Source organism: Vulpes vulpes, chromosome 16 (genome assembly GCF_048418805.1).
Source record: "Vulpes vulpes isolate BD-2025 chromosome 16, VulVul3, whole genome shotgun sequence".
Classification (NCBI taxonomy): domain Eukaryota; kingdom Metazoa; phylum Chordata; class Mammalia; order Carnivora; family Canidae; genus Vulpes; species Vulpes vulpes.
The window spans coordinates 17,025,306-17,051,469 of NC_132795.1; the positions used below are offsets into that span (position 1 = coordinate 17,025,306).

Genomic DNA, 26,164 nt, shown 5'->3' on the forward strand with positions numbered 1-26,164 from the left:
CTGCAGGGAGCCTGCTTCTCCCTCTGCCTGTGTCTCTGCCTCTCTCTCTCTGTGTCTCTCATAAACAAATAAAAATCTTTAAAAAAATTATTTACTTATTCATGAGAGACACACACAGAGAGAGAGAGAGAGAGGCAGAGACACAGGCAGAGGGAGAAGCAGGCTCCCTGCAGGGAGCCCGATGTGGGACTCGATCCCAGGACCCCGGGATCTCGACCTGAGCCAAAGGCAGACGCCCAACCACTGAGTCACCCAGGGGTCCCTCCACCCCTGTTTTAATAATTCCCTCCCTTCCCTCTGGGTCCAGAGCCTGAGAAGCAGAAGGTGGAGTCCTGCCACCACATCGCAGGGCCCTCCTCGGGCTTGAGGGATAGGGAGGGGAAGTTCTGATTAACATTAGATAGGTGTTGGGCCGTGGGGCAGAGGTGGTTTTAGTACCCAAAGTGACCAGAAAGCCATCAGCTGGAACGATGTCATCAAATCGGCATCAACAAAGCAAACGTGGAGGCAGCTGTGGAGGAAGCCGCAGGAGAAGAGACAAAGCTGCTTTCTGAGGGTGTCCTGTTGGGACAGGCCCAGGGGCCAGGTGGGCGGCAGGGGAAACCTTGTCCCACAGCCCCCCTGGGTCAGGAGAGTGGTACCCTCGCCTCACTTTGAAAGTGAAGCAAGTAAGGCTCAGGGAAGATAAGCAACACAGGAAGCCCAGCAGCCCACGGGTGGAGGGCCATGGACTGAGAACTGGGCCGTCTGACTCCAGAGTCCGTGAGCCCCGCTGACCAGCTCCTGCAGGTGCTGGCTTACGTGCTCCAGGCCTGGCCCGCGCGCACCATGAGGTCCACCTGTCCTGTCTTCTCCAAATCAAACGGGGTATTGTACAAGCAACGGCTGGGGACTCCCTCACCTCTTGCTTTCCCCAGACAGGTGGAGGATGCACTTAATTTACCCGCATGATGCTTTGGTACCAAGGGCTGCGAGCGGTGCCCATGTGTCTACTGGGCGTGAGCCTTTCTTTCACAGCAAATGTATCAGAGCCTCCCGTCCTCACCAGGGGCCTCGGGAGCCACCGAGGAAGGTCCTTTCTGCTTTGCAGGAAAGGAACAAGCCTGCTCATAACTGAGATTTTTGCACATTTAGCTAAAAAGGAGGGAAAGCTTGCCATTTTCTTCCTGGGTGCGCCCAAATGAGGGACTTCCCCAGGGGAGACCGGAAAGCCACACATGCCTGCCGTGCCTGCCCGGCCAGCCCTTACCTCAGCATGGCACCGAATCCTTTTTTCTTGATTTTCCTCTCTGGGTCTTCATTGTCCTCTTTCAGCTTTTTCTCCTTGGCTTTCAATTTGCTCTTCTCCTTCTTCTTCTTCTCCTTCTCTTTTGGTTTTTTGATTTTGCTGGCTTTACTTGCCACGTCCTCCTGCTCGCAGCTCCCCGGAGGGGCAGACTCGCAGTGCAGAGCTCCCTGGCCCGAGACGGAGCTCTTATCAGACAGGCCGTCTGTGCGGAGAGAAAAATCAATACATGTGGTCAGGGGCACCTACTGCTACTATATGAAGAAAAGTTAAAATGCAAAACACAGAAGAACGAAGAAAGCACTCCCGAGCTGTACCCTGCCAGGTGGCTACTTGTACCCTTTGAAGAGACGACTGCCCCAACCTGGTTACTGCAAGCAAGGCCTGGGGTTGGGCGTCGGTGAACCACCGGTGGTTTGATCGCGGTAACCATCGGAAAGGTTGGCTACGTGGTAAAACACTATCTCTGAAAGGCAGCTTGTTAACCTCGATCAGCTGGGAAAGCCTGTCTGCCGGCAAACACGGGGCGAGCTTATTTCCAGGAGAGGCTTCGGAGCACAAAGGTAACCCGGCTGCTTCTACCCAATTAATGCAGGTTGGGGCTGCTTCTAATGACTCCAGTAAGAATGTCCAGAAATGCATACTTAGTGCTCCTACCCTAAGGGGAAATGACAGTGGGTCCTTGCAGGAAAGTGAGGGAGAGCCCTTCTTTAGCATTTGCACTGTAAAATAAATTGCGCATTGTGTTACCCAATTCCGTGCTCCGTAAGCCAAAGGGCAAAACATATCAGGAGAATGAATTACTTTTAATATCAAAAATGTAATTGCGATCCTTAAATCATTTTTTCTTTGTAGTTAAGCACACATCCTTGCCTCGGACTCGTGGATAATAACGAGATGAAGAAAGGGGGGTAAGGAAGCACTTTGTCCTACCAGCTTCTAGCTCTTCGGGTCCGTCGTAGGACTTGTCGATGGCTGCTCGGAAACTCTCGTTGCAGCCCCGGCCTCGAACCATGTGCGGCCGGGGCCGGTGGAAGGGAAGCTCGTTCTTCCTAACCTCAGCCACCGCAGTCTGGAGGCTCTCCAAGGAACTGGACTTTTTCAAACCCAGAGTTGGACCGAAATCTTTGCTTGGAGATTCTGGAAGACAAAGGCCAAAAAAGTCAACTTTTTCCTAATGGGGTACTGTGGCAGACTGGAAAAGTCTGTTGCTCCAGAGATATTTGTTTGGGTGTCTTTAAAAAGGGGGTGTCGAGTGCGTGGGGTTTGGGTTCAACCCTAGCTTTGCCAACTTTTTGTGACTTTGAAAAAGTGGTGTGAGTACTTGGAGCCTTGGTCTCCTTATTTGTAAAGTTGTGGTAAGATTTAAAATAACAATATATATTAGATAAATAGGCCTAAGTATGCATACACACAGGTACATAGGTATTTGCAAGTTTCTAGCAGTTTATAGAGATTTCATGTACGAGACTGTATATGTGCGAGCACGCATACACACACATGCATGCAGGGCCTCAAAGATGATGTGTGCACCCATCATAGCACCCATCCCAAGTGCTCCCCACATTGTAGCTTTTTTTAAAAAGATTTATTTTTTCAGAGAGAATGAGTGAGAGCTGGGGGCCGGGGAGGGGTAGACGGAGACAGAGAATCTTAGGCAGACTCCCCTCTGAGTATGGAGCCCAATGCAGGGCTCGACCTCATAACCCTGAGATCATGACCTGAGCTGAAATCAAGAATCAGATGCTTAACGCACTGAGCCATCCAGGGACCCCTACATTGTAGCTTTTGCTATTTCCGTGACTATTTTTGTGATTATTGAGTAACATACTATGCCTAGAAATCAACAAACACTGAAGTGACTGTAATTTTTATGATTAAACACTTTACTCTAATGGCTATTAATGTATCATGAATACAATTTATTCAGTCAATAAATAAATAAAGCAAAGCAAGAAAGAAAACTTTTCTGTTTCAATGCTTATTGTTTCCAGTTGTATTTCTATTTGGGTATCTGGAAAAGGGGTAATTTTTAAATGTAATATACAATTCCAAAAAGAAAAAAAAAATAAAACCTAAGTGAATTTTAGTAATCTGTTTTCTGATACGTAATATTTTTCATTGGGGCTGTTTGGCTGTGTAGCTGCCCCTTCCCCTGTGCTGTGACCTCCATTTCCAGCTACAGCCAGACTTCCGTTGTCTACAGCAGGGTCATGCAGCTAAATACCAGCAGCACAAAGATTATTTTAAAGATGGAAGGAATTCTATCAGGGGCCTTTTCCACCAGGGCTAAATCTCATGATCCTCTGCAGTTGCGGAAAAGATTCTTACCATGCAGAGGCTCCATTTGCATTTCTGGGAATAAATGATTCTGTAGTTTTTCAATAGATATAGACTGAGTATGTACTAAGGATGATCTAAATAATGTATCTAACTCAATGCCTCACAGAGCAGGGCATTTCTTTTCTTACTATCATCTGTCTTTCATCTACTATCTACTGTCATCAGTGTTAGTTTTCTTACTAATACTGTCTTTTCTGACTATCATCACTATTTTTGCCTCTACTACTGCCACTGCCATGAATACCACCACCGGCTGCTTAACACAACAGTAATACAGAAATACTGAAGTACAACCAAGGACTAATAATCAGAATAATGACAATAGTGCTAGTAGCTAACATCGCATGGCATATTTTGTCCTGTTCCACAAGCTTTACCTGTATTACCTACCATCCTGACAGTTGTGCTACTGCTATTATTGTTAGTCCCGTTTTATAGATGAGGGAACTCACCCACAGAGCAGAGACGGAACTGGCATACAATGACACACAGTCTGTGTCAGAAGTAGGAACGTCCTTGGGCCGCCTCACTGCAGCATTTCTGCTCTGGACTAAATAAAGATAAACTTGCCCTCTGTCTTCTCCTTGATTAGAGTCAAGCTACTTGAATGGACCTACAGAGTCCTCATCTCTAGAAGAAGAGCATTAGTCTAGATTGGTCCTGATAAGATTAGCCAAACAGGCAAACTACAGAGATCAGATGCTGCTCTAATTCTAGTTTCATCGTTAATTTACAGGAGGCAGTTGTGCACTTTGAACAATATACATGATGACAATAAACACTGCATTTCACAGGCAATAGTGTATCTTTGATCAACACAACAGAGATGAGATGAAGTGGGAAAAAAGATTACGAGAATCTTCAGGGACAAATTTCAGATGCTACTTGTAAGTCATAACCACTGAGAGTATGTTACTACTAAATCCAGAAAGAGGCATATTTCTAATGTTCTCAGGAAGGAAGAGAAGTTGAAGGAACAAATTGAATAAGATCATTTCTGACAAGAAAACAAAAGGCAACATGGAGGTTTGGGGCTATTGAAGCAACAATAAAAGCTTTGGAGTTTTACAGAAAATATTTTACACCATCAACCCCTAGGGATGTCTGACATGAAGTTTGGTGAAAACCAGAAGATAAAGAACACAATCTGAGAAAGCTTAGTTCCTCTGTAAACAATAGCAACCATCTTTTTTTTTTTATTATTATTAATTGCCATCCAGGAGATTATATTAGAGCCCAAACTGTAAGTATTCACGTCAACCTTTTGCAATAAATTTCAGGGAACATGAAAGTGAATAAATCATCCAAGATAGAAGGCACACTATCTAGAAGGAGCTCATCCGAGGCTCAGCAAGAAGTCATATTTGAGAAGGAACAAATACACTGTTACTCATTCTAAGCAAACTGAACATTAAGGATTCATGGATTTTTGCAGGATTAATAGAGTCAGCAATTAATTCACTAACAAAAATAAATAGAAGCCACAAATTAGAAGCATCCACTGACACCAGCCAAAATTACAACCTAGCTGTTCTGGATGTAGTACACAGTAAAGTTAAAAGCAAAACTGTTCGAGTCCTAGGTTGTAAATGTGTACTCAGGGGGTTTCAGGCTTGGGAAAAAAAATGTTTATATTTATTCCCGGGGAGTCAACAGGAGGTAATGGTGGCAGGCTGATGTGAGAGAGGAAAATCTGAAATCAGGAATGCCTTTGCAAGGACTCACAGGGGCACTGGACTGAAGTTCCAAGTGAAAGAAGACTGTGATGTGGGCCTTGACCAAGGTTCCACATCTCCTCTATGTGTCCTAGGGCTCCCAGCAGAAGGACAAGGTTGTGGGAGGGATGTGGTTTTGAGAAGGATGATGATACCAATTGATGGGGATCAGCACAAAATTCCAACAAAACAGTACCCGATCATGTAAAGATGGTACAGGGTGGGCAGCCCAGGTGGCTTAGCGGTTTAGCACAGCCTTCAGCCCGGGGCCTGATCCTGGAGACCAAGGATCGAATCCCACGTGGGGTTCCCTGCATGGAGCCTGCTTCTCCCTCTGCCTGTGTCTCTGCCTCTCTCTCTCTCTCTCTCCCTCCCTATGTCTCTCATGAATAAATAAATAAAATCTTTTATGTTTTAAAGATGGTACAGAGTACAATAAATGGTTACATTTAATTCCTGTTCCCTTATTCTTACCCTCACCAATTCAAACATAAGTTGACATTATTACCTAGGAAATTCTGTAGCTCTTCGAATGGGAAGATTCACTGTCTATTTTTAGCCTGATCATTTATACAAATTATATTTTTTCTAGGTTTCCATTAAAAGTAGAGGTCTTTCTGAAGGAATAATGTAAAGTAATTAATCAAATTCAAAACTCACTCTATCCCATTGAATTCATCCCAAAATATGATGACTCCTCACATTTTCATCTGCAGTTGATGTGATATTGGCTGTGGCTGATTTTAAGCAATTGTCTGAGAGAGTGATCTATGAATACCATGTGTTATCAGTCTCAGGGTGGGTGGACTCTGTCCAAATTTGAGCATTTACTTGTCCCATGATCATCTACAGAACTAATCTTAATTTGATTGTTCAATGATTTCCAGGCCAACTTCACTTACTCGTGAATGCCAAGGAATAAATCTTCTTTCAAACTTTATTAGCAAAGCTTTATTTTTTAACTTATGACTTCTATGTCCAGTGACTATGTTCTCTAAAATTCAGATAAACTCATCTTTCCATCAGAAACATGAACATAACAGACACAAACTTTTTCTTTAAGATTTTATTTATATATTTTGTGGGGGGGGAGAGAGCGCACAAGTGAGAGAGAATGCTGGAATACGGGGAGGGAGTAGCAGACTCCCCTCTGAGTGGGGAGCCTGATATGGGGCTCAGTCCCAGGACCCTGAGATCATGACTTGAGCAGAAGGCAGATGCTTAACTGACTGAGCCACCTAAGTGCTCCACAAACTTCTTTAAACAAATGATAGAACAGTTTTCAAGGATGTTAAAAGAGGAATCTTATGTAATAAAAATTATTCTCAAGGTCATAAAAATATTCTTAAAGTTCCATGTGCCAAATTTTCCCTTAAAATAAAAGCCTCATAAAGAGATATCACTGACATTTTTTAAAAAGATATTTTTGAAGACTTTTGAAGATTCATCTATTCCCAAATGAAGGAAGGACGGGATTGAGTTCCAGAAGCCTTCCCCACAAAGAATAGAGGAAGATTTCTGGATCATGTCTTTTGGTCCACCAAACTTTATATATATTCACTACTCTCTGTCATCCAGAAAAATACAGTGTTATGAAGAGAATGGACGCACACAACAAGACTCAAGCTTTAAAAGACTGAAGATTTCTCCATGCGAGAAATGGGCATAAAAAGATGGCATGAGAGCTACTGTCTAGGTCAACAGGTGCCACGACAAAGCTGACTCTTCACACCCTTAGAACCCATTGCCCCCACCTTCTAGGTAGAAAGTTCCATGTCAACATATTACAAAACAGAAAGAAAGTCATTCCTGGAGGATTGTTTGGAAGTGGACCTCAGTTTCTCTGACTCAGTCTTGGATTCCTGCCCTGCCCTATGGCTGCAAACTGCTGTTGGTTCCCTACAGGCAGGTGACTAGGAGAACAGAATAAAAGTCGAGAGTGTCGTTAATAGTGAGTGATTAAGAGAGGAAGCTATGAAACATCCCAACAACCTCCACTCTGTTGCGTATTTCCTGAGTTATTAACCCCTCTGTGCTTCAGTTTCCTTATCTTTAAAATGATGGTAGGACAAGCATGGAAAAGTTATCTGCCACATAGTATATGCTCATAAAGCAGTGGTGATGATTACTGTCACTATTATTTTTGTGTTATCTCTAAACATCTGAATAAGAGAAGGCCTAGCATAATTTGGTTGAGTCTGCCATTGCATTCCTTTTTTAAAAGTTATATTTATTTATGGGGGGCTGTGCAGGGGTAAGGGCAGAGGACAAGGGAGAGAGAAAGTCAAGTAGACTCTGCCCTGAGCATGGAGCCCCATGTGGGGCTTGATTTCACGATTCTGAGATCAGGCCTGAGCCAAAACCAAGAGTCAGATGCTTAACTGACTACACCACCCAGGTACCCCTTCACCATGGCATTCTTAAATACAACTGTTCCTTCCACAAAAGGCTGAAAAGGGCTTCACAGAGAAACAGTAATCGTTTCTTTTTTATTCAAAAGTTGACCTGATTTTTTTAAACAACTTCATTTATTTTTTTCTTTTGAAATAAGGTCTATGGTACCCATCTGTTCACTACATATAGAGACTATCATTGGGAAGACTGAGAGTGGAGTCTCGGCTGCCCTTTCCTTAAGGCTATAATCATTTAATTAGTCTGAGATTTCATTGGCAATATTTGAACTTCCCGTTCTAGCATTAAAATCTTGCAATAAAAGAATGCCTTAATCCAGAAGACCAGTAATTGGATCTTCCATTATTGATGAAATTGCTTCCAATACATTCTTATTAGAACATAAGGAATTATTTGGGGGAAGGTATTCACTTTCAGATATGTGGTAAGTTTTTCTCCCAGTTAGAGCTTTATAATTAATAAATAATTCTGATAAATTAAGGATAAATAATATATTAATTTGCACATTTCAATAACATCAATGGCCCTCCAGGCACTTAGTGAAAATTAATTAAGTTAGTGCTCCTCCCTCTAAAATAAAGGAATTGTGCCCAGTAGTAAATTGGGGATCAGGATGATTGCAATGCTATTCAGGGGTCACAGCATGAAACTTAAGAAGGCCAGGAATTCTTCAAGATAGCTCGCTTTCATTATCAATTTGGCATTGCTGTATTATGAGCAAAGAACTTGGGCAAATACAATAGAAATGCTTTACTTGCTTCATGGGGAGTTGTGATGTGAAATTAATAGCCTTAAAACTCTTTGAATGAAAAACTATTATAAATTCCAAGTAGGAAGTCACAACACCACTTTATTCTCCAATACATCCTGCTTTGTCTTTTTATTTTAGATTACTGAAAATTTTGTATATTTGATTTTTTTAGTAGTTTCCCCTAGAGGCAAAATGTCTTACGTGCTTTAATAGATATCATTGCAAATCCATTAGCCCAGAAAAAAAAGTTCCCTGTAATATCCAAATGTATAATTTCCCAAATTATGTTATCTGTGCTAACTGTGTCCATAATGGGCCTAATTACCTTCTTGCCTATCTCAGTATTCCAAATATTGATCATCATTCCAAGCTTATCACTGTGCCCCGTTTCCTATTCATTACCATAGGCCATAATGTAATCTGGTTTATACATTATCTGCTGTCATTTGGGTCTCAGTTCTTTTACTGGCAATTTCCAAGTTCTCCAGGAGCAGAGATTTTTCTTTTAAGTCTCATAAATCCCAGGGTCTTTTATCATTTCTTGAAATTCATGTCAAATGTTCAATAATGAACTTCTCATTAAGATTCATACATTTGCATAATCTCTCCCTATTCTGTCTCCAAACATTGTCTATTTTAAAGTGAAAATATCTAGAGAAAATACAGGAAGATTAGGTGAAAAAATATAACACATTGCTTTGATGATGAGTGTGGGTATGGCCCTCCCAAACTCTTTAAATCTTTGCCAAGTGTTGTTATACAAGTTAAATTGTTACTAAAAGTTCCTTCTTTTATAAACTGAAAGTTGAAATCATATGCCCCATTTTGGTTCCTTTCCTGGACTCAAGTTATGCGCAACATATGTAAGGAGCAGTGACTGTATTGCACCAAAAAACATTCTTGTGACACTTTTTTTCACTTACTGTTTATTTTGTGGATAAAGAAATGGACTCTGGTTTAATTTAATGGGTAAATTATTTTAACAATCCATATAGAACCATTTTTCTAAACAGATTCTGTTGAGGCAACTGAAGAACTTAGACAAACTCATTCCTAATAGTGTGGTTTGTTGTGATCTTCTGCTTATCTAGCTTATTTGGGAAACTCTTACTTAGTAATAAAAAAAACCATGACAACTCACAATTGGCATTCAAGATAATAACAAATTTAAAAATTGGAGAAATAGCATTGGTCTCCAAAAGGGAATAGGGCTACTTAAAGAAAACAAAACAAAATAGAATTACTTTTATTATTTAACTGGGAGGAAAAAAGACTTATTTGAGAGTCCAATAAACTGTATAAAGTAGCAAGCTTTTCTACCTGTGAAACAGGATCAATAGGATCAATAAATGCCACCTATCATTTTCTTAGTTCTGTTGACTTGGTATCCCCAGCACAGGGAAGTACTACATAAATATTTGTTGTAGGGATAAATGAAGGTGAAAATAAAGGGTGGTTACAGCACGTGGATGACCCTTTTCTCCGGTGCTGTGACAGGGAACAAAATTTTACCTAGAGAAACACGCCTCAGACTTGCTTCACTTCCTCAAAGCGCTCACACAGTGCCTTATTCTTTGTTAATGAGGACCTGAGGTCCTTTGGTGTCATTTTCCAGGGTTTAATAATTTCTGCCCTATCCATAATTATTCATTTTCTCCATGTTTTGCCTTTCTTTTTCTACCACTCATTCCTTTTGCTTAACTTCTCTTTGTAATATTAACCTTTTCTGCCATTTCTACCTCCTTGAGTGCACTTTGAATAGTCTTGTTTTTACCCATCGCCAAGAACACCCTTATCTGTCTTTTAGCTCTTTTTTTAAAAAATTTATTTATTTATGATAGTCACACACACAGAGAGAGAGAGGCAGAGACATAGGCAGAGGGAGAAGCAGGCTCCATGCACCGGGAGCCCGACGTGGGATTCGATCCCGGGTCTCCAGGATCGCGCCCTGGGCCAAAGGCAGGCACTAAACCACTGCACCACCCAGGGATCCCTGTCTTTTAGCTCTTGTATACCTTGGTAACAGGCTTTCACTCTGAACACAAACAGCGTCTGTGATTCTACTCCCCACACCATCCTTTCCTTTTACCATTTATTCTTTGTATGGCTTGCATCAACAGCACATCTTTCTGCTGCTTTTGCTTGTTGAGTGGTTTCTGTCCTATGTGGTTCTAGACTATAGTACTCTCAAAGTATAATATAAAGAATTCTAATAAGTCTCCTTAAAGCCATTAGCATAACTAAAAGGTCAAAAGGATTGATTTCTTGGATGAAGACACACAAAGATGTTTTTACATGGTGCTATGTAAATTGAGTACCTGTATTTTTTAGGGTCAAACGTTATTTTTGCACTTTTGCTTTACCATTTTCTCCCCTTTTGAGAGCTGATTGTACTTAAAAAAAGCACTTCAAATTCTCAGTTACAGAGTTATTTATAGAGCTGATAGAAAGTGTGTTTTTCAGTTTGGTGTGAGTATGAATAACAATCTTTCTATGGATATGTTTTAAGCAAGATTTAAATCTAATGTTAAAGTGTCAAACCAAAATTAAGTCAGTTATCAATGAGTGTTTTGGCTCAGAACTCTGCTTGATCCTAAGGTTAACAGAAGAGAAGTATAACAGTAACTAACACTTCCTTGTTGCTTTATAATTTACAAAGAACCAAGTTCTTTCCTGTACAACATGAGATTGTATCATAAACAATTAATCTTATCCAATTCACTTGTACATTCATGTCCAGAGAGAGCTCAAACGAAGAAGGAGGGTGAAAGGGCAGGACAAAATAACATGTAATGGGAGCAATTTCACTCACCATCCATTTTAGTGAGAGGAGGCTCTAGAATGACTGCATCTCAGAGAGGGCAGGAGTTTGGAGAAATGAACTGCTTCCTGTGAGTCTCTGCTTTCTTTCTTTTTTTTTTTTTTTACCCTGGGTAAACATTATATATATTTTTTTTATTGAAATAGAATTGTCACAGAACATTGTGGAAGTTTAAGGGGTGCAAATAACAACCTGATACACATGTATATTGTAAAAGGATTACCACTGTGAAGTTCGTTATCACCTCACATAATTACCATCTTTTGGTATGTGTGGTGAGAACATTTAAGATCTACTTCCTTAGCAACTTTCAAGTATATAATATAGAACTGTTAACTATAGTTTCCATGCTGCACTTTGATTCCCAGAACTCATTCATCTTATAATTAGAAATTTTTACCCTTTGACCAATGTACCCTATTTCCCCCATCACTTAGGGTCCTGACAACCACCATTCTATTCTCTGTTTCTATGAATTTAGCTTTTTATGACTCCATATATGAACAAAATCATACACTATTTGCCTTTCTCTGACTGACTTGTTTTAACTTAGCATAATGCCCTCAAGTTCCATCCTTGTTGAGAATGGCAGGATTTCCATCTTTTTATGGCTGGATAATATTCCCTTGCATATACATACTTGTGTATTCTTTATCTGTTCATTCATTGATGGTCACTTGGGTTGTTTCCATGTGTTGGCCATTGTGAATAATGCTGCAATGAACATGGAAGTGCAGACACCTCTTCAAAAGAGTGATTTCATTTCCTTCAGATAGATACCCATAAGCAGGATTGCTAGATCACACAGTAGCTGTATTTTTAATTTTTTGAGGGACCTCCCTACTGTTTTCCATTGTGGCTGTACCAATTTACATTCCCAACAACAGTGCACAAGGGTTCCCTTTAACCCACATCCTTGCCAGCACTTGTTATCTCTTATCTTTTTGGTAACAGGCATTGTAACAGGTATGAGCTGATGGTCTCTTCTTGCTGCTTATGCCATGAGTATCCTATCATGGGGAGAGTCATTTTTTGAGTTTCAATATTTCTATCTTCTCTGGGTCCCCAGGCTTAGACACAAATCAATCATTTCATCTGATGCTTGACTGAAGAAACAGCATCTGTTGCAGATAGTTTTGAATTCTGTACTTTAAGGTGAATGTGGGCAATTTCCAATGATATTTTATGATTTCTCTTTCCCTGATGACTTGAGAACCATTCTTGAGAGGTGGTATCTCAGTACTATATATCTCATGTAAATCTCAGAATAACCACTCACCCAATTTTCTTCCAATTCCTTTTAAAATTCCCTGAGTTTACAGACAAAGAAATGTTGGCCTTCTGATTTGGCAAAGCCACTCAGACGCTCTGTAAGGCTTTCTTTACTATGACAACTCATGAGTTAAGCTTCTCCCACTTTTTTTAAAGCCTCAGAAATAAAAGATAAGGTGCCTACTTTCCTCTAAGATGTTATAATCCATGTGCTGAGCAAAGATGGACACACACGAAGTGATAACACCAGATAATGAACAGAAGTCCCTTCACATTTGTGAGGGATCTATCTGAAGATATACACAGATCACCAAACTTCAGAAAATAAAAATGTCTGACTCCTGGCATTCTGGGGAGTGATATTACCAATGGGTGCCATGTTATCTCTTGGCTCCACCAAGTAACTGCTTCTTCAGCATGCGGTAATAATTTAAGCTTTAGAGCAACAGCTATAACAAGCACAGGTTCTGGCATCAGACTACTTAGGTTCATTTCCCAGTCCCATTCTATACTAATTGTGTTACCTTTGATGCTCTTATGCCTTTGACTCAATTTCCTCATTTGTAAATTTTGTAATTTGTAAATCTGTTACAAATTTTATAATTTGTCATAATGACAAATTGGTACAATTTGTCAAACAGAGATAATGATTACACCTTCTCCACAGGGTACGTTGGGGGATTATCTGATACAGAGCTCAAACATGATGCCTGGCACATATAAGTATTCAGTAAACATTAGTTTGTGCCATATGTCTTCTTTTATGAGCAATGTTTACACTCATTAGGAGGATTTCTTTACAACCAACAGAATGCCGAGAGGATTTCTATTTCCATAGCCATACATCATGGGCCTGGGACATCATTAGCCTTGACTTTTCGCTCTTCATTCAAAACTAATTATTTTTTGTATTGTTTAAGACTTTTCATCACTTTTCAAATCATCTTCTATACCCTTTACTTCTTTCAATAGCCCCAAAGCCTTGTTTCTTCAAGAGGTCTTTTCCATAAAGAAACCAAATGCTAAAATCACTTGATGGGAATACCCATGTCTGGGACAAGTAAAGAGCTAAGCAACTCTTCTCCCCCCAGACCAACCCATTATACCATCAACAAAAGGACAAATCAGGCAGCATCATAGACTTTTGGGGTTACGGGGTGATAGACAATGCTGAAGACTACAGAGCCAAGAACTCTGACACATAGCATAGTTCCAGGCTGGGGCAGTGTTAGACACGTGAAAATTCCAGAGAGAACAAAGCACCCTGATCCTCAGTCACTGGATAAATGAACAAAGCACAACTTGTCCTTCAAGGTGGGTCAAACACAAGCAGGTGAGAAGGCACTCCACAAAGGAGGAAAAGCATGAGAAAATACCTGCCATGTCTCTTCAGTGGTGGGGATATAGGATGGATGGAGTGACAAGTAAGGGAAAGTGATGTATTGGGGATTGGTGGGAAAGTATGAGTAAAGTAAGATCTGAAGGGTGTCAAAATCTGGCTGAAAATATGAGACCTCAGCAGAGGGCAACAGGAATCCTTTAAAAGTTTTTTGCCAGCAGAATCACTTGGTAATATTGGTATTTTGAGAAAAGAGAACGTGGAAGAAATATATAGGATAAACTTAGGAGCAGAAAGACTGCTGTATTATACAGTAATGGAACTCACTGCAAATAAAATAACTTGTTCTTTTCTTTCTTCCTTTTAACAATTCCAACTTCAGGGTTTTGTGAAGCAGTTTCTTCTAGAACATTTTTAGTGTGGTAAGTCAGCTTCCCTTACAATGAACAGAGACACTCGCCCCAGATGTTCTTCTGACCAACAGGAAAAGGCTGAAGAAACATGACCTGGTCTACTTGGGAGTCAAGAGGTGCTTCTGGATGTGCCTCTGTGAATGGGTAGGATAGGGGTACTGCTTGCCACCCTTAAGCTTCCTCCTGGCATGGCCAGGCCGTGACTGCCATGGCCAGACCTGATGCTATCTCCTCTTAAGCACACTTTATTATATTTTGTAATATATAATGATTAATGGGTAGTAAAACTAATAACATGGGGGCACACAAAATAAATGAGGTGGCAAATATGAAAAGGAAGTCCCACTTAATGTTGTTGTGAAATCTGCCAACATGCTGGAATTTCCCTATAACTCAGCCTGGGGAACCCTTGCCAGCAGGAAACAAGGCTATAAGAAGGTGGCATTTCCATTAATAACTCCCCCTCAGGGAGGTCTATGATCAATCTTTCTTATACTGAAATTCTTGCTGGATTGTAGTGAAATTTCAGAGCACATGGAGATACTGCTGTAGTCCATCTCCAGGACACTCATAGGTGGAACATTACAACTTGCCAGCTATCCTGATCTGTCCCTTTTATCTACCCCTGGTATTGACATTCATTTTTTTCCCCACCCTATATTCACCATTCCAGATGGAATGAGTATCCTGTTTTGGGGGTTACTATGCTTCCCCTACTCTCACTCAGAAGTGTGCCCATGACCCAGGCATAACTGATCAGTATATTTCACACCTCTGGTTGGTTTGGCAATAGGCTGTTGGTCCACACAAGGCGACATAGAACTAGCCCTGGTAGAGTGACCAGGAAAAAGTCACTTTCTTTGCTATCAGGGTTAATGGGAGGGGAAGCCTGGAGCTGCTTGATAGCCATCTTGCTTTTCCATTAAAATGAAGTCCCTTGAGAGGAACCAGAACTGTGAGGAAGAGCATTGTTGACACTGAGACCCTAGCTCCAGCCTGGTCTTTATGCAGATGCTCCTCTGAACTCTTTGATTGCCTGAGTCAATGAATTACCTCCCTTGCAAAAGCCAGTTTGAAATTGGTATTTTCCACTGTCACCTAAAGGGTTGACTTAATACCCTCTTTAATGTCTCATCTACATACCAACACATCAGTTGTTTCTCCTCAGGTCAGAGAGATACTTGAGCAACAGGGAAGGTTGTTCCTTGGCTATAATGGTGAAGAGATCATAAATAACAGAGGTAATCAGAGCAGTGAGAATGGCCTCTGATGTTAGTTGATAAGTGGGCACATTCTAGTCTGTTACTGTTTGGGTTATACGGGAGATAGACTCCCCAACAGAAAAGACTGTATTAAATTGATCTTTCTCATCTTGGCCCCTGACTCCTCTGTGAAGAGAGGACCATATGTGAAACCATTTCTAATGACTGTAGACTTACAACTAATTGCTAAACACTTTGGAAAAATAGAATGACTTTCAAAAACAGAATAAAATGAATTCTTGCTATGGTTAACCAAGGGTTCAAACAACCAATCTATAATTGCACAAATTAAATTCATTGATTTGGATTTTAAAGTTACGAGTAAACCTAGTATCACTCCTAAGGGCCTGTTTTTCCCATTGTATTCTCATGGCTACTCAACAAAGGCTTCACATGTGGGAAGAGATGGAGCTGCCTCATAGGGAGGAGGTGTCTGTTTCTGCAGGTGGGTTTGTGTTATATGGATATGTTCCTTTCAAGGGTCTCTAATAAAATTTCTAAGTAAGTGTGAATTCCAAACTAATCTGTAAAAACCAAGGAAATGATAGGCTAATGATATATATTTTTAAGATATATATATATATATATTTTTTTTGTTTTGTTTTGTTTTGTTTTTTGAGAGAGAGAGAGAGAGAGAGAGAGAGAGAGAGAGGGAGAGAGAGAGAGAGAACAGGGAGACAGAGTGAGTGGGGAAGAGAGAATCTTAAGCAGGTTCCATGCCCAGCACAGAGTCTGACACGGGGCTTGATCTCAGGACCCAGAGATCATAACCTGAGCTGAAATCACAAATCAAAAGTTTAACCGACTGAGCCACCCAGGTGTGCCTGTAAGAAGTATTTTTGACGTGGACTTGGCATTGGAAGACTTGAGGTGCTGGCATGTCATTTAACCTTTCTGGTTCAGTTTCTTCATCAGTAAAAGTGGAATAATGAAAAATACAATATCGATGATGATGAAACAGCAGCAGCAGTCACCTGTCCCAGGTACCTTCTGGGTATGTATGTCTGTACCCATTTAATTATATGAGGTGTATACCACTGTTATCCTCATTTTATAGTTGAGGAAATTGAGTCACTGATAAGTTAAAGAACATATCTAAATTACCCGTAATGTCAATTTCATGGATTTTTGTTGTGATCAGTTGAAATTACACACATACTAGAAAGCCATAAAACTGCAATATACTATATATATATGTGTCATTATGGTGCTACTAATAAAAGAAGGGTTGCTTTCCTCCACATCTGTTACAGACACTGGACTTAACTGATCACAGGAAGATACAGATATTAACTGATCACAGTTCTCTCTGTGAACACCTGCTTATGGAGAATCAAAATGCAGAATTCAAAAGCATCCCCAAACAAGGTGGAATATAGTAAGATGTAGAGTGGGGAAAAGGAATTAGGGGAGAAAAAAAGATTGAGCACAAATGGATATCTGAACAAACTGAGAGATGGTCCTAGGGACAGAGTGGGAAGGTGAGAGTAAAGGCCTGATGAGTGGTGGCAAACTCACAGTCTGTCTACTGCAGAGTGTTCACATGGGGCAGGAGGTGTGCAGAGGCAGAGATGGACAAAGGATGGAAAGAGTGAAGATGACTCTAGAAGCCAGATGATGGAGTGCATGATTGATCCCACCAGCAACAGGAGACCTCTGAGGTCTGTGACTCTGGTCCAAACACAGTCACTCAAATACACAGGCTTCTTTTTGCAGACAATAACCAAGACAGGGGCTTTCTGACGGTACTGTGCACTCGGTGGGACTAATTTGCCCCACACGTGGGTGACCTAAGGACCTAAAATTGGGATGGATTTTTTTTTTTTTTTTTTAGGGATGGATTTTTTTTGTTTGTTTGTTTTGGCTCAACAAGAATAACGACAAAGCTGATCTTTATTTATAACTTACTATGTAACAGGTTCTATGCCAAATGCCTGTAATCTCTGGACGGATCAAGAAAGTGTTATCATCATTAATCGCCTTTTATAGAAGTCCACTTCCCAGAACGGAAGCCCCAGTTCAGCCCCAAACATCGCAGAGCCCTGTTTTACTTTTGATAGTTAATTATAATAAAGGCACAAAAACATATGGCTTTTCTAAAAAGTGTTTGTATCAAAAAAGAAAGAACTTTTGGGTTCACTACTGATGCTCCCACATGCACAAAAAGAGTTTTGTTCTTCTTTTAATATCAACTTTTGAGCAAACCAAGTGTCATGTGTTATTCTCCTGCCTCATTCTGGGTAAGAATTTAGAAAGATGCTGTGGTGCATCATTAAATAGTTTTTCCCATCATCTTATGACTGAGTTATTGGCACTAGATATAGCCATGGGGGAAAAAATAAATGCTTATGATGATTTAAAAGACCAATTATAAGCCTTTGCTTTATTCCTTACTCAGCATCCTGCACGACATGTAAAAGTGGCAATGAAAAAAACACACATTTGAAATTTTAGCTGAGCAGAATGTCAGTTTTCGGTTACACTTAAAGAATAAAAAACATTAGGATACCATTAAGAGTTTCAGAGTAATGGATGCAAAGTGGAATTGTTTTCTATTATTATTATTATTACTGCCATTAATGGGTCAGAGCATTCCAAGGGAGAATAGCTGGGGACAATCCATACACTTTCAATAGAACATTAACTCTTTCAGGTCAAAAGGGGCCCATTCAGTGGACTGCACCAGGCGGTTAATAAATGATACCCTACTGGCCTTGAAGAATTTATCTCCGGTCTAAAGGGTCTCGCTTACACATTTCTATTTTCTGTATTCTATCCCAACAAATATTCCAGTAAGAAAAAAGGTTAATCTGCAGATAATTATTTAGGGAGAGAGGGAATATTTTTTAAAGCAGAAAAACAAAAACAACCTGTCACAATGCATCAGTCACTGTGTGCAAATCTGGAAAAGGATAATGAGCCTCGTGAAGTAACAGAATTAAGATGAAAAATTAGAGGTGCAAGATGGAACGATTTTCTTTCAAGGGAAGTACCTGGTGAAATAATTTTTTTCCCATTGTTCATTTCATGCGATTTATATGTGACTACGTACAGCTAATCCTGTCTCTTTCCAAAAGTTAATGTCGGCTACTAGAATAATCTGCTTTCTTGATTTAATTGCATAGTTTAACCTCTGACATAACCTTTTAATTCACACCATGACAGCCAACCTCGCAGAAAGTTTTTCTAGAAATTTGAGTAACTTCCCCAAGGTAACAACTACTTTCCCTCCTGTGGGTATGGAGGGGAACATTCTGCTCAAGACCATCAAACATGCCAGGGCTGTTCTGGCCATGGAGATAGGGAAGGGGGAAATTTATTGGGAAATCTAGCTTAAAAATTATAAGCACAACAGTGTCCGTATATTTAACATCACTGAACCACACACTTAAAGATACTTAAATGGTAAGTTTTATGTTATGTATATTTTTACTACAATTAAAATGTCTTTTTAAAAGTTGGTTCTTTAAAAAAGCAGGGTTATTAAAAAGAGATATGATACAGAACACTGATCAGATGATACTTTGGTTCATAAAAGTGTGTAGTTCCACCTTGATTCAAATAAGGTTGTAGAAAAAGAACTCACAGTAAACATTTAAACATTTTGTTGATGTTTAGTGAATTGAACTGAATTTGGGGAACCAAATTAACAAGAATACTTGGCTTCTTAAAATGATGGGCACTGAGGAGGGCACTTGATGGGATGAGCACTGGGTGTTATAATATAGGTTGGCAAATCGAACTTCAATTAAAAAAATGCTAGGACAGAAATCTTTGGCTACAGTAGTACAAGGACTCACACCCTCTGAAGGTTTTGATTTTATGTGAGGACCAATGATTTGGGCAGTATGGAGCCATGGACCGCAGGCAAATTTTAAACTGAAAGGTGGTAAAGTTCTGATGTTGTTTCAACTCTGATTTTTTTTTCAAATTATTAAGAAAGTTTCCCCTGTTGTAGCAAATTAAGAATCATGATTTAGGGAGGCAACCTAATTTTAAAAGCCAGAAAGTGGGATCCCTGGGTGGTGCAGCGGTTTGGCGCCTGCCTTTGGCCCAGGGCGCGATCCTGGAGACCCGGGATCGAATCCCACATCGGGCTCCCGGTGCATGGAGCCTGCTTCTTCTTCCGCCTGTGTCTCTGCCTCTCTCTCTCTCTCCGTGACTATCATAAATAAATTTAAAAAAATAAATAAAAGCAAGAAAGTTAAAGATGTCTTACTTTTCTTACTTAAGTCATTGAAATATTCAGAGAGGAGACAGATATTGAGGGTTATGTCCTAAGCATCATTTGAAATGTTGGGACAAAAGTCTCTCTAGTATAGATTCTTAAGTAGGCTATCATCAAGAGAAAAAGAAAGAAATTACTAAGGCGAACTAACAAACCAAGTCCAAACATATGCCATTTGGGATTAAATTCCTCTGCAAAGAAATATAAAGATGGGGGTGGAATCTCCTCATTCAATATTTCTCTTTGGCTGTAGGCATTTTTATTTGAATTATTTCAATATGAGTTTTTCTCTTCGTAGCTTGAGTTTTTTTTCCTATGGTGAAATGATAATTCTTTGCTTATATAACCCCACTAATGCTGTATCAGAGTTTTGCTGCATGATCAAATAAAAGGAGGTCTAGAGGTTGAGAAAAGAAAATTTGTTTAAACAAACATCTTGATAATTAGAAAACTGATGGGAAATTCTCTGCTTTTCTGCAAAGCAGACCAAAGCTACCGATATGCATAAGTAAAAGCCTGGAAGCTGCACATGTAGAAGTTTTCCTTCTGTCCTCAACACTAAATACAACACATTCTCACTGACCGATACATTTCAGGGCTACACTCATGTATAATATTTCTCTTCTTTTTGTGGAAAATAAGCCCTTTCAAGTGTGTACACTGGGCCAGGAGGTACATTATTGGGCTATTTTAAGATGAAATGGTTAATTGCTAATTGACCTAAAATAGTTTCCCATCCTCAGAGGATGGTCACGGTACCTTCAAAAAGTTAAGCACCGACATTCTAGAAAAACTCTCCCCTGGATCATGTTCAAGTCAGTCTATGATGGAAGCATAGATTTTCACAGCTTAGGAAGAACACTAGGTTTCTTGGTTTGTCTTAAATCTGGACACAAAGATTGTGCCTGGGACCTCTGGACTTGTATAAGACCGGTCTCTGGAATTGGTCTTTGGCTCCATCCTGCTCTTCGGTTGCCTGGTACTCTATTCCTCTCTTTCAAGTAGTGTTCAGTATCTGAGATGCTAAAGCAAATGTTTATTTAATGTGACCAACCCAAATCCTTTTCTCCTTAGGCCTGCCCCTACTTTCCTGCACCTGTCTGCTATTGCGTCACGGAATCCTACACCCCTGAAATGTTTATGACTTCGTTTTATAGCTGCCTTTGCCCCTCCCCACCAGTAGAGCAGCCACTCTAATTTAAGAAGCCCTAAATATTGTTGCCATGGGTGACACAAGAGCATCAAGAATGGTGGAGCTCAACTAATAAAAAGGCTTTCACAGCATTTCAGCCTTTGCTCATAAGTAAAGTTAAAATTTATGGCTTTTAAAATACTGGATCTGGAAGAGGTCAGGTTAAACGGCTGCTAGTAATAAAAGGAATCAATACACCACAGCATCTTGAAACAGCCAGCAAACTAAATAAACACTCCATCCAAATCCACTTGGCCCTGAATTAAAAGAACATAAAATACTGTATTTATTTGGTTTGTTCCCCATCCATCAAAAGCTTGCTTCTCTGGGTCTCAACAAATTCTACCCAAGAAAAGTATCAAATGTTTGTTAGCCAAATGGCAATTATAGAACATGTCAAGGCTTTGGGTAATTAACGAAGTGTTAACTTTATCAGGGAAGCACTTGTAGATTAGTTTACTACAAACACACAAATAAGACAAACAGCCTGGTCTGAAAAGACAACAGTCTTTCTGATCCTTATTTACAAAACTGACACGGGAATTTGATATCCTCTGAGAACTAAAGCCTTCCTCCAGGAAAAAAAAAAAAGGAAAAAAATAGTGTCTTTTCAATAGTTCTTTTCTCTCACGCTGAACTCAGAAATTTAATCTAGATTTTTGAATGAAAATTAAACCATTTGCAATAGTGAACAAAATCACAGGTCTGAAAACCAAGGACAATTGTAAATTACATTGGAAAGAGAAAAATTAGTGAGTTTTGAAAGCAGGGCAAGTAAAGACTATCGCTTTGATGATTTTTTTTTCTGCTACAGATTATTCAAGGCAGAAAAATACCATCTGCTTTTTTTTTTTTGGTGATAAATAGTTTAATAATCTGTTAATGTTATTTTTCTGTTCAAAAGTTCATGCATGGGGAAAAGGAGTAGTGACTGTATTTTGTCCTAAAACAATTTTTTTCCCCCTCTGGAAGGTATTATATAAAAGCTATTTATGTCAGAGAAAGGCGACTGCTATTCATCCCTTCAGACAGAAGAAATCCTGACACAAAGGGACTCTTTTACCCTTCACTAATAGCTTACGGTTTAATATTTTAAACGTATTTTTGCTTTTCATGGTTCAGCATAAAGTATGACTCTGGAATGAAAATAAGTGATCATGATTTATAGACATCGCAGGTAAAATAAGGATACTTCTTTTTCGGTAGCTTTGGCAGGTATTTAGACTCCCCGCTGGAAATAATCTTGGATTTCAGAAACCCAGCTTTATGGTCAGAAACACTGGGGAACTTACTTTCCAGAATGTGCTTCTCTTTGGTCTGTTTTGGCCCCATTAGAAAACGAGAAATGTTTTCTGAGTGGGGGTTCGTTTTAGGGAAGTGATGTCTTTTCACTGAAATGGGCCTGGCTGAGCCACTGAAGACTGCCCTCCTTCTCTGAGAGGTCTTGCGTACTAGGAAGAGACCTAGAGGCAGCTTTTCACAGTTTCAGGTGAAGACTCTAGAACTGAGAGGAGGTCATTCTAAGGTCTAAACTTCAAAAACATATAAAAGCATTGATTTAAGGAGAAATTCTGTTCCAAAGAATGGGCATCCATTTAGCTTTCCCTTTGGATAATCTGATATTTTAAAAAACGCCCTTGTGAAATTATGGCAAATGTACATAATTTTTTAAAAAAGCAAAAAAAAAAATCTTAAAAAAAAAATAACACCCTGAAAATACAGAAGAATCTAACAAGGAGGATATTGATAGAGGAAATATAGGAATAGGACAAGTCCTCTTTGGAGTGGATTAATGTTAGGGGAGGTGAGAGCGACAGAGGCACTGGTAAAGCAAGGTCCCAAGGCACAATATAGAAGCTATGTTGGGAAATCTAAGTGCAACTTCTGAAAAAGTAAAGAGTTTTGACAGGCAGCTTCTATTGAAGGTGGAAGGAGAGCATGCACTGGCAACATGACCACTTATTTGGCATTTCTTCTCAAAGTTCAGTAGGCTCCTAAAGTTCAGAATAAGAGTTGAATTTAAGTTTCGTAAAGGAATTAAGTGGACACCAATTTTCTCTCTCACAGTGACAGAGGGCTCACAGGGAAATGAAATTCACTAATTTACTGTGAGAGAGACCCCCTCAGCCCCTGGGGCCTACAGTTGTTTTATTCATTTCTCATTAGGTCCCCAAAGCCTCTCCCACAGCAGTTGACACAAAACCTTCCATCACATCAAGTCTCCTGTTTCTATTTCCCCTCATTCTCAGGGAATACAAAACAAATCCTCAAACTTTCTCCCCTTTCCACCTCAAAAACAGTCTCTTTCCTGCATCCATCCTGCCTTCTGAGCCTCTTGTCCACTAAGGAGTGACCTCTCCCTTCTGAGCCTGTCAGCTGTCCTGGTTCTCTTCATCCATCAGAGTCTAGAAATTCCTTCTCTTCACTGCAATCATCTCTGGGGTCTCCCCTATTCCAAGGACCCTGCTGGTCTTCTGACTTCTACTTTCCTCCTCCTCTTCTCATGCCCAGCTGGACGCGCCTGGGGGAGTCCACTTTCCCCATGGTCCCTGCATCCTCTGCCATCTGGCTTCCAGCTCGCATGCTTCCCCCAAGCTCCAAGGTCACCAATTAGCTCCTAATTGCCAGAACCAATAAACTTCTCTCCAGCCTTATTTTGTTTGATCTCCCCGCAGTGCTCCATACTCTCCTTCACCCCTTCTGGATGAAACCCTATCCTCCCATCGCGGCCAGGAGGCCAGGCTGGGAGCTACCTGGGTCTTCTCCCCGTGTGTCCCCTCCTCAGGCTCCGTTACTGGTGCCCTTTCTTTCCCTCTTCCCCCAACGCGGGCCTTCTCCAAGATTTAACCCTTGGCTTCATGCTGTCTTTAGTCATTCACATGCTCCCTCTGGGCATCTGTTTCCAGGATTTCTGATAATTTGATCATATTACGCTGCCAGGCTCCCCACTTTTTGGCAGGAAGCTCGAACTACTTAGGATGGTTTGCAAAGCACTTCCTGATCTGCCTCTCCCACACATCTCACCTCGCCACTCTTCTCCTTGCTTTGCTCTTCCCCATTTTTCCAACTTGTAGCCATTCTGCACTAGTTGCTGCACTTCCATAAGCCAGCTCCCCGCTTTGGGACTTTGCACATGCCTCCCCCTTCTTCCTCTCTGTCTCTGTCTCTCTCTCGGATTCTCTTCTCTCCTCTCCTGTCAGCTCTTCCTCAACTTTACTTTCTTAGATGCCACTCCCACTGGCAAGCCTTTCCTGATCACCTTTATGTCAAAAAAGAAAGGACGGAGAAGACAGTGAGCAGGTTTCTCATTCCTGTTCCCATGTCATCACTAGAATTTACTGAATGCTAAACATTATTTTAAGCACAATTCAGTTTTCACAAGATTTATCCTCACCTTGACTCTTGAACTCACTTGCTATTATTACTGTCACTAATACAGCAAGAAACTTAAGCACAGAGAGGTTAGTATCTTGTCCAAGATCACACAGCCAGTAAGCAACAGAGCTGGGATTTGAACTCAAGGACTGTGTCTCCAGGTTCGGTGATCTAGAACACAGCATACAGCAGCAGAATTATGCATCACTTCATACACTGTGTATGTATCTGTTTTCCTTACTACACTCTAAGCTCTTTGAAGACAGGGACAAGACATGGTCACCTTTGTATCAATGGCCAGCATAGTGGACTCTCCATAATTGTTGTTTGACTAATTAATCAAACCTTCCTGACTGTGGTCTCAAAGATCGCCTCTCTTGATTGCTCACAGCATGGATTCTTATTTCACCGTATCCCTGTTGTCGCAAATATGCAGATCACTCAACTGTGGTAACAGTGACCGTGTGTGGAGGTTGTCCTCAATTCTAAAACTCTTCACCCATGACATTGATACTATTATTATCCATGGCTTAAAGCTGAAGAGGCTGAGGCTTAGAATGACACACTGAACCAGCTGTGGAACCGGGACAAACCCAGGGCTGACCGCCAGTGACAGTCATGCATCTTAACCACCAATCCACAGGTCTCTGTACCAGGATGGCAAACTTCCTACCAGTCAGAGCTCTTCAGTCTTCTCCTGTCAGAGATTTCACATGGAGCTCAGAGGCAGAAGCTCTATATAGATGTTGACCGGTAACTGCTATAAGCCACAGTCTAGAACCTTGTGCAGTCCTAGAAGACACACCCCTAATATGACCAAGAGAGGCCATTTGTGTGCTGGTAGGTGCTGCCTCCTGCCCTCACCCCTCACTACCTCAGGCCCTGCTCTTGCTCTTTCCTGGCAAACTTCTTCCCTCAACTCCTCCCCAGTAATGCTTTGTTGGACTCCTTTGTCTTCTTTCAAGTTCTTTCAAAAAGCCTTTTCTTGGTGAAGCCTTCCACCAGATCTTTTTGTCCCTTCTTTGAACAGGGATGAATAAGAAAAGAGAAAGGAAAATACCACAAATCCTGCATAAACAGCAAAGAACTGGAGGTCTTTGAGATTTAACTACCTTTTCAGAAGGTGTATTTTCTCTCTAGGTTGTTTGGCAAAGCTCTCCCAGCACCAGACATCCTCCTGGCTCACCACAAAGGGAAGGAATGGCAAGTGGAATGAGGCTGCTCCACGCTCTCCCACTCTGATTTCCACTGCCTCCTGGTCCTTTCAAAGAGGACTTCCTTGAGTAAGCAATTAATGTATGCTGCATGCAGTTTATTGTGGACATGACACATTTTCAGGAGAGAACACCTCAACAGGCAATGGCTTCTGTTATTTGTGTCAAGACTCTCTCTTAATAGATTTCTCAGACTAAATGATGCAACATTACTAACACACCTGAGATTGTGGCTTTTACTACCACTCTTCTAACCATTGTGAGCACTCTTCCATAGTATTTGAACAACTGAATCGATAGGAAAAACTTGCTGAACTTCTTCTCTCCTAAGAACATCTAACCAAACTTTTTGTCTATAGCCACCAAAATATAGAATTCAAGATTAAAAACAATGACAACCCCTGATTTTTAAAATACTATTATGAAACCACGATCACCTCTTTAGGGTAATCTAAAGAGGCAGGTGGCTCCTGATTTTTATCATTGGATCTCTTAAATATTTTGAGTAAGACATATGAACTTGTATTTCATGGCCTCATTGG

The 26,164-nt window shown here is 40.6% G+C and overlaps 1 protein-coding gene across 2 annotated transcripts in view; it reads right to left on the reverse strand.

Annotated features, from left to right (window-relative positions):
• Positions 1–26,164, reverse strand: part of PARD3B (par-3 family cell polarity regulator beta) — a 982,784-nt gene that overhangs the window by 289,801 nt on the left and 666,819 nt on the right. For both annotated transcript variants that reach the window (XM_072742730.1, XM_072742729.1), the window contains 2 exons: positions 2,219–2,425; positions 1,250–1,490 (listed from right to left, as the gene is read on the reverse strand). In XM_072742730.1, coding sequence (XP_072598831.1) covers positions 1,250–1,490; positions 2,219–2,425 — 448 coding nt within the window. The remainder of the gene's footprint in view (positions 1–1,249; positions 1,491–2,218; positions 2,426–26,164) is intronic.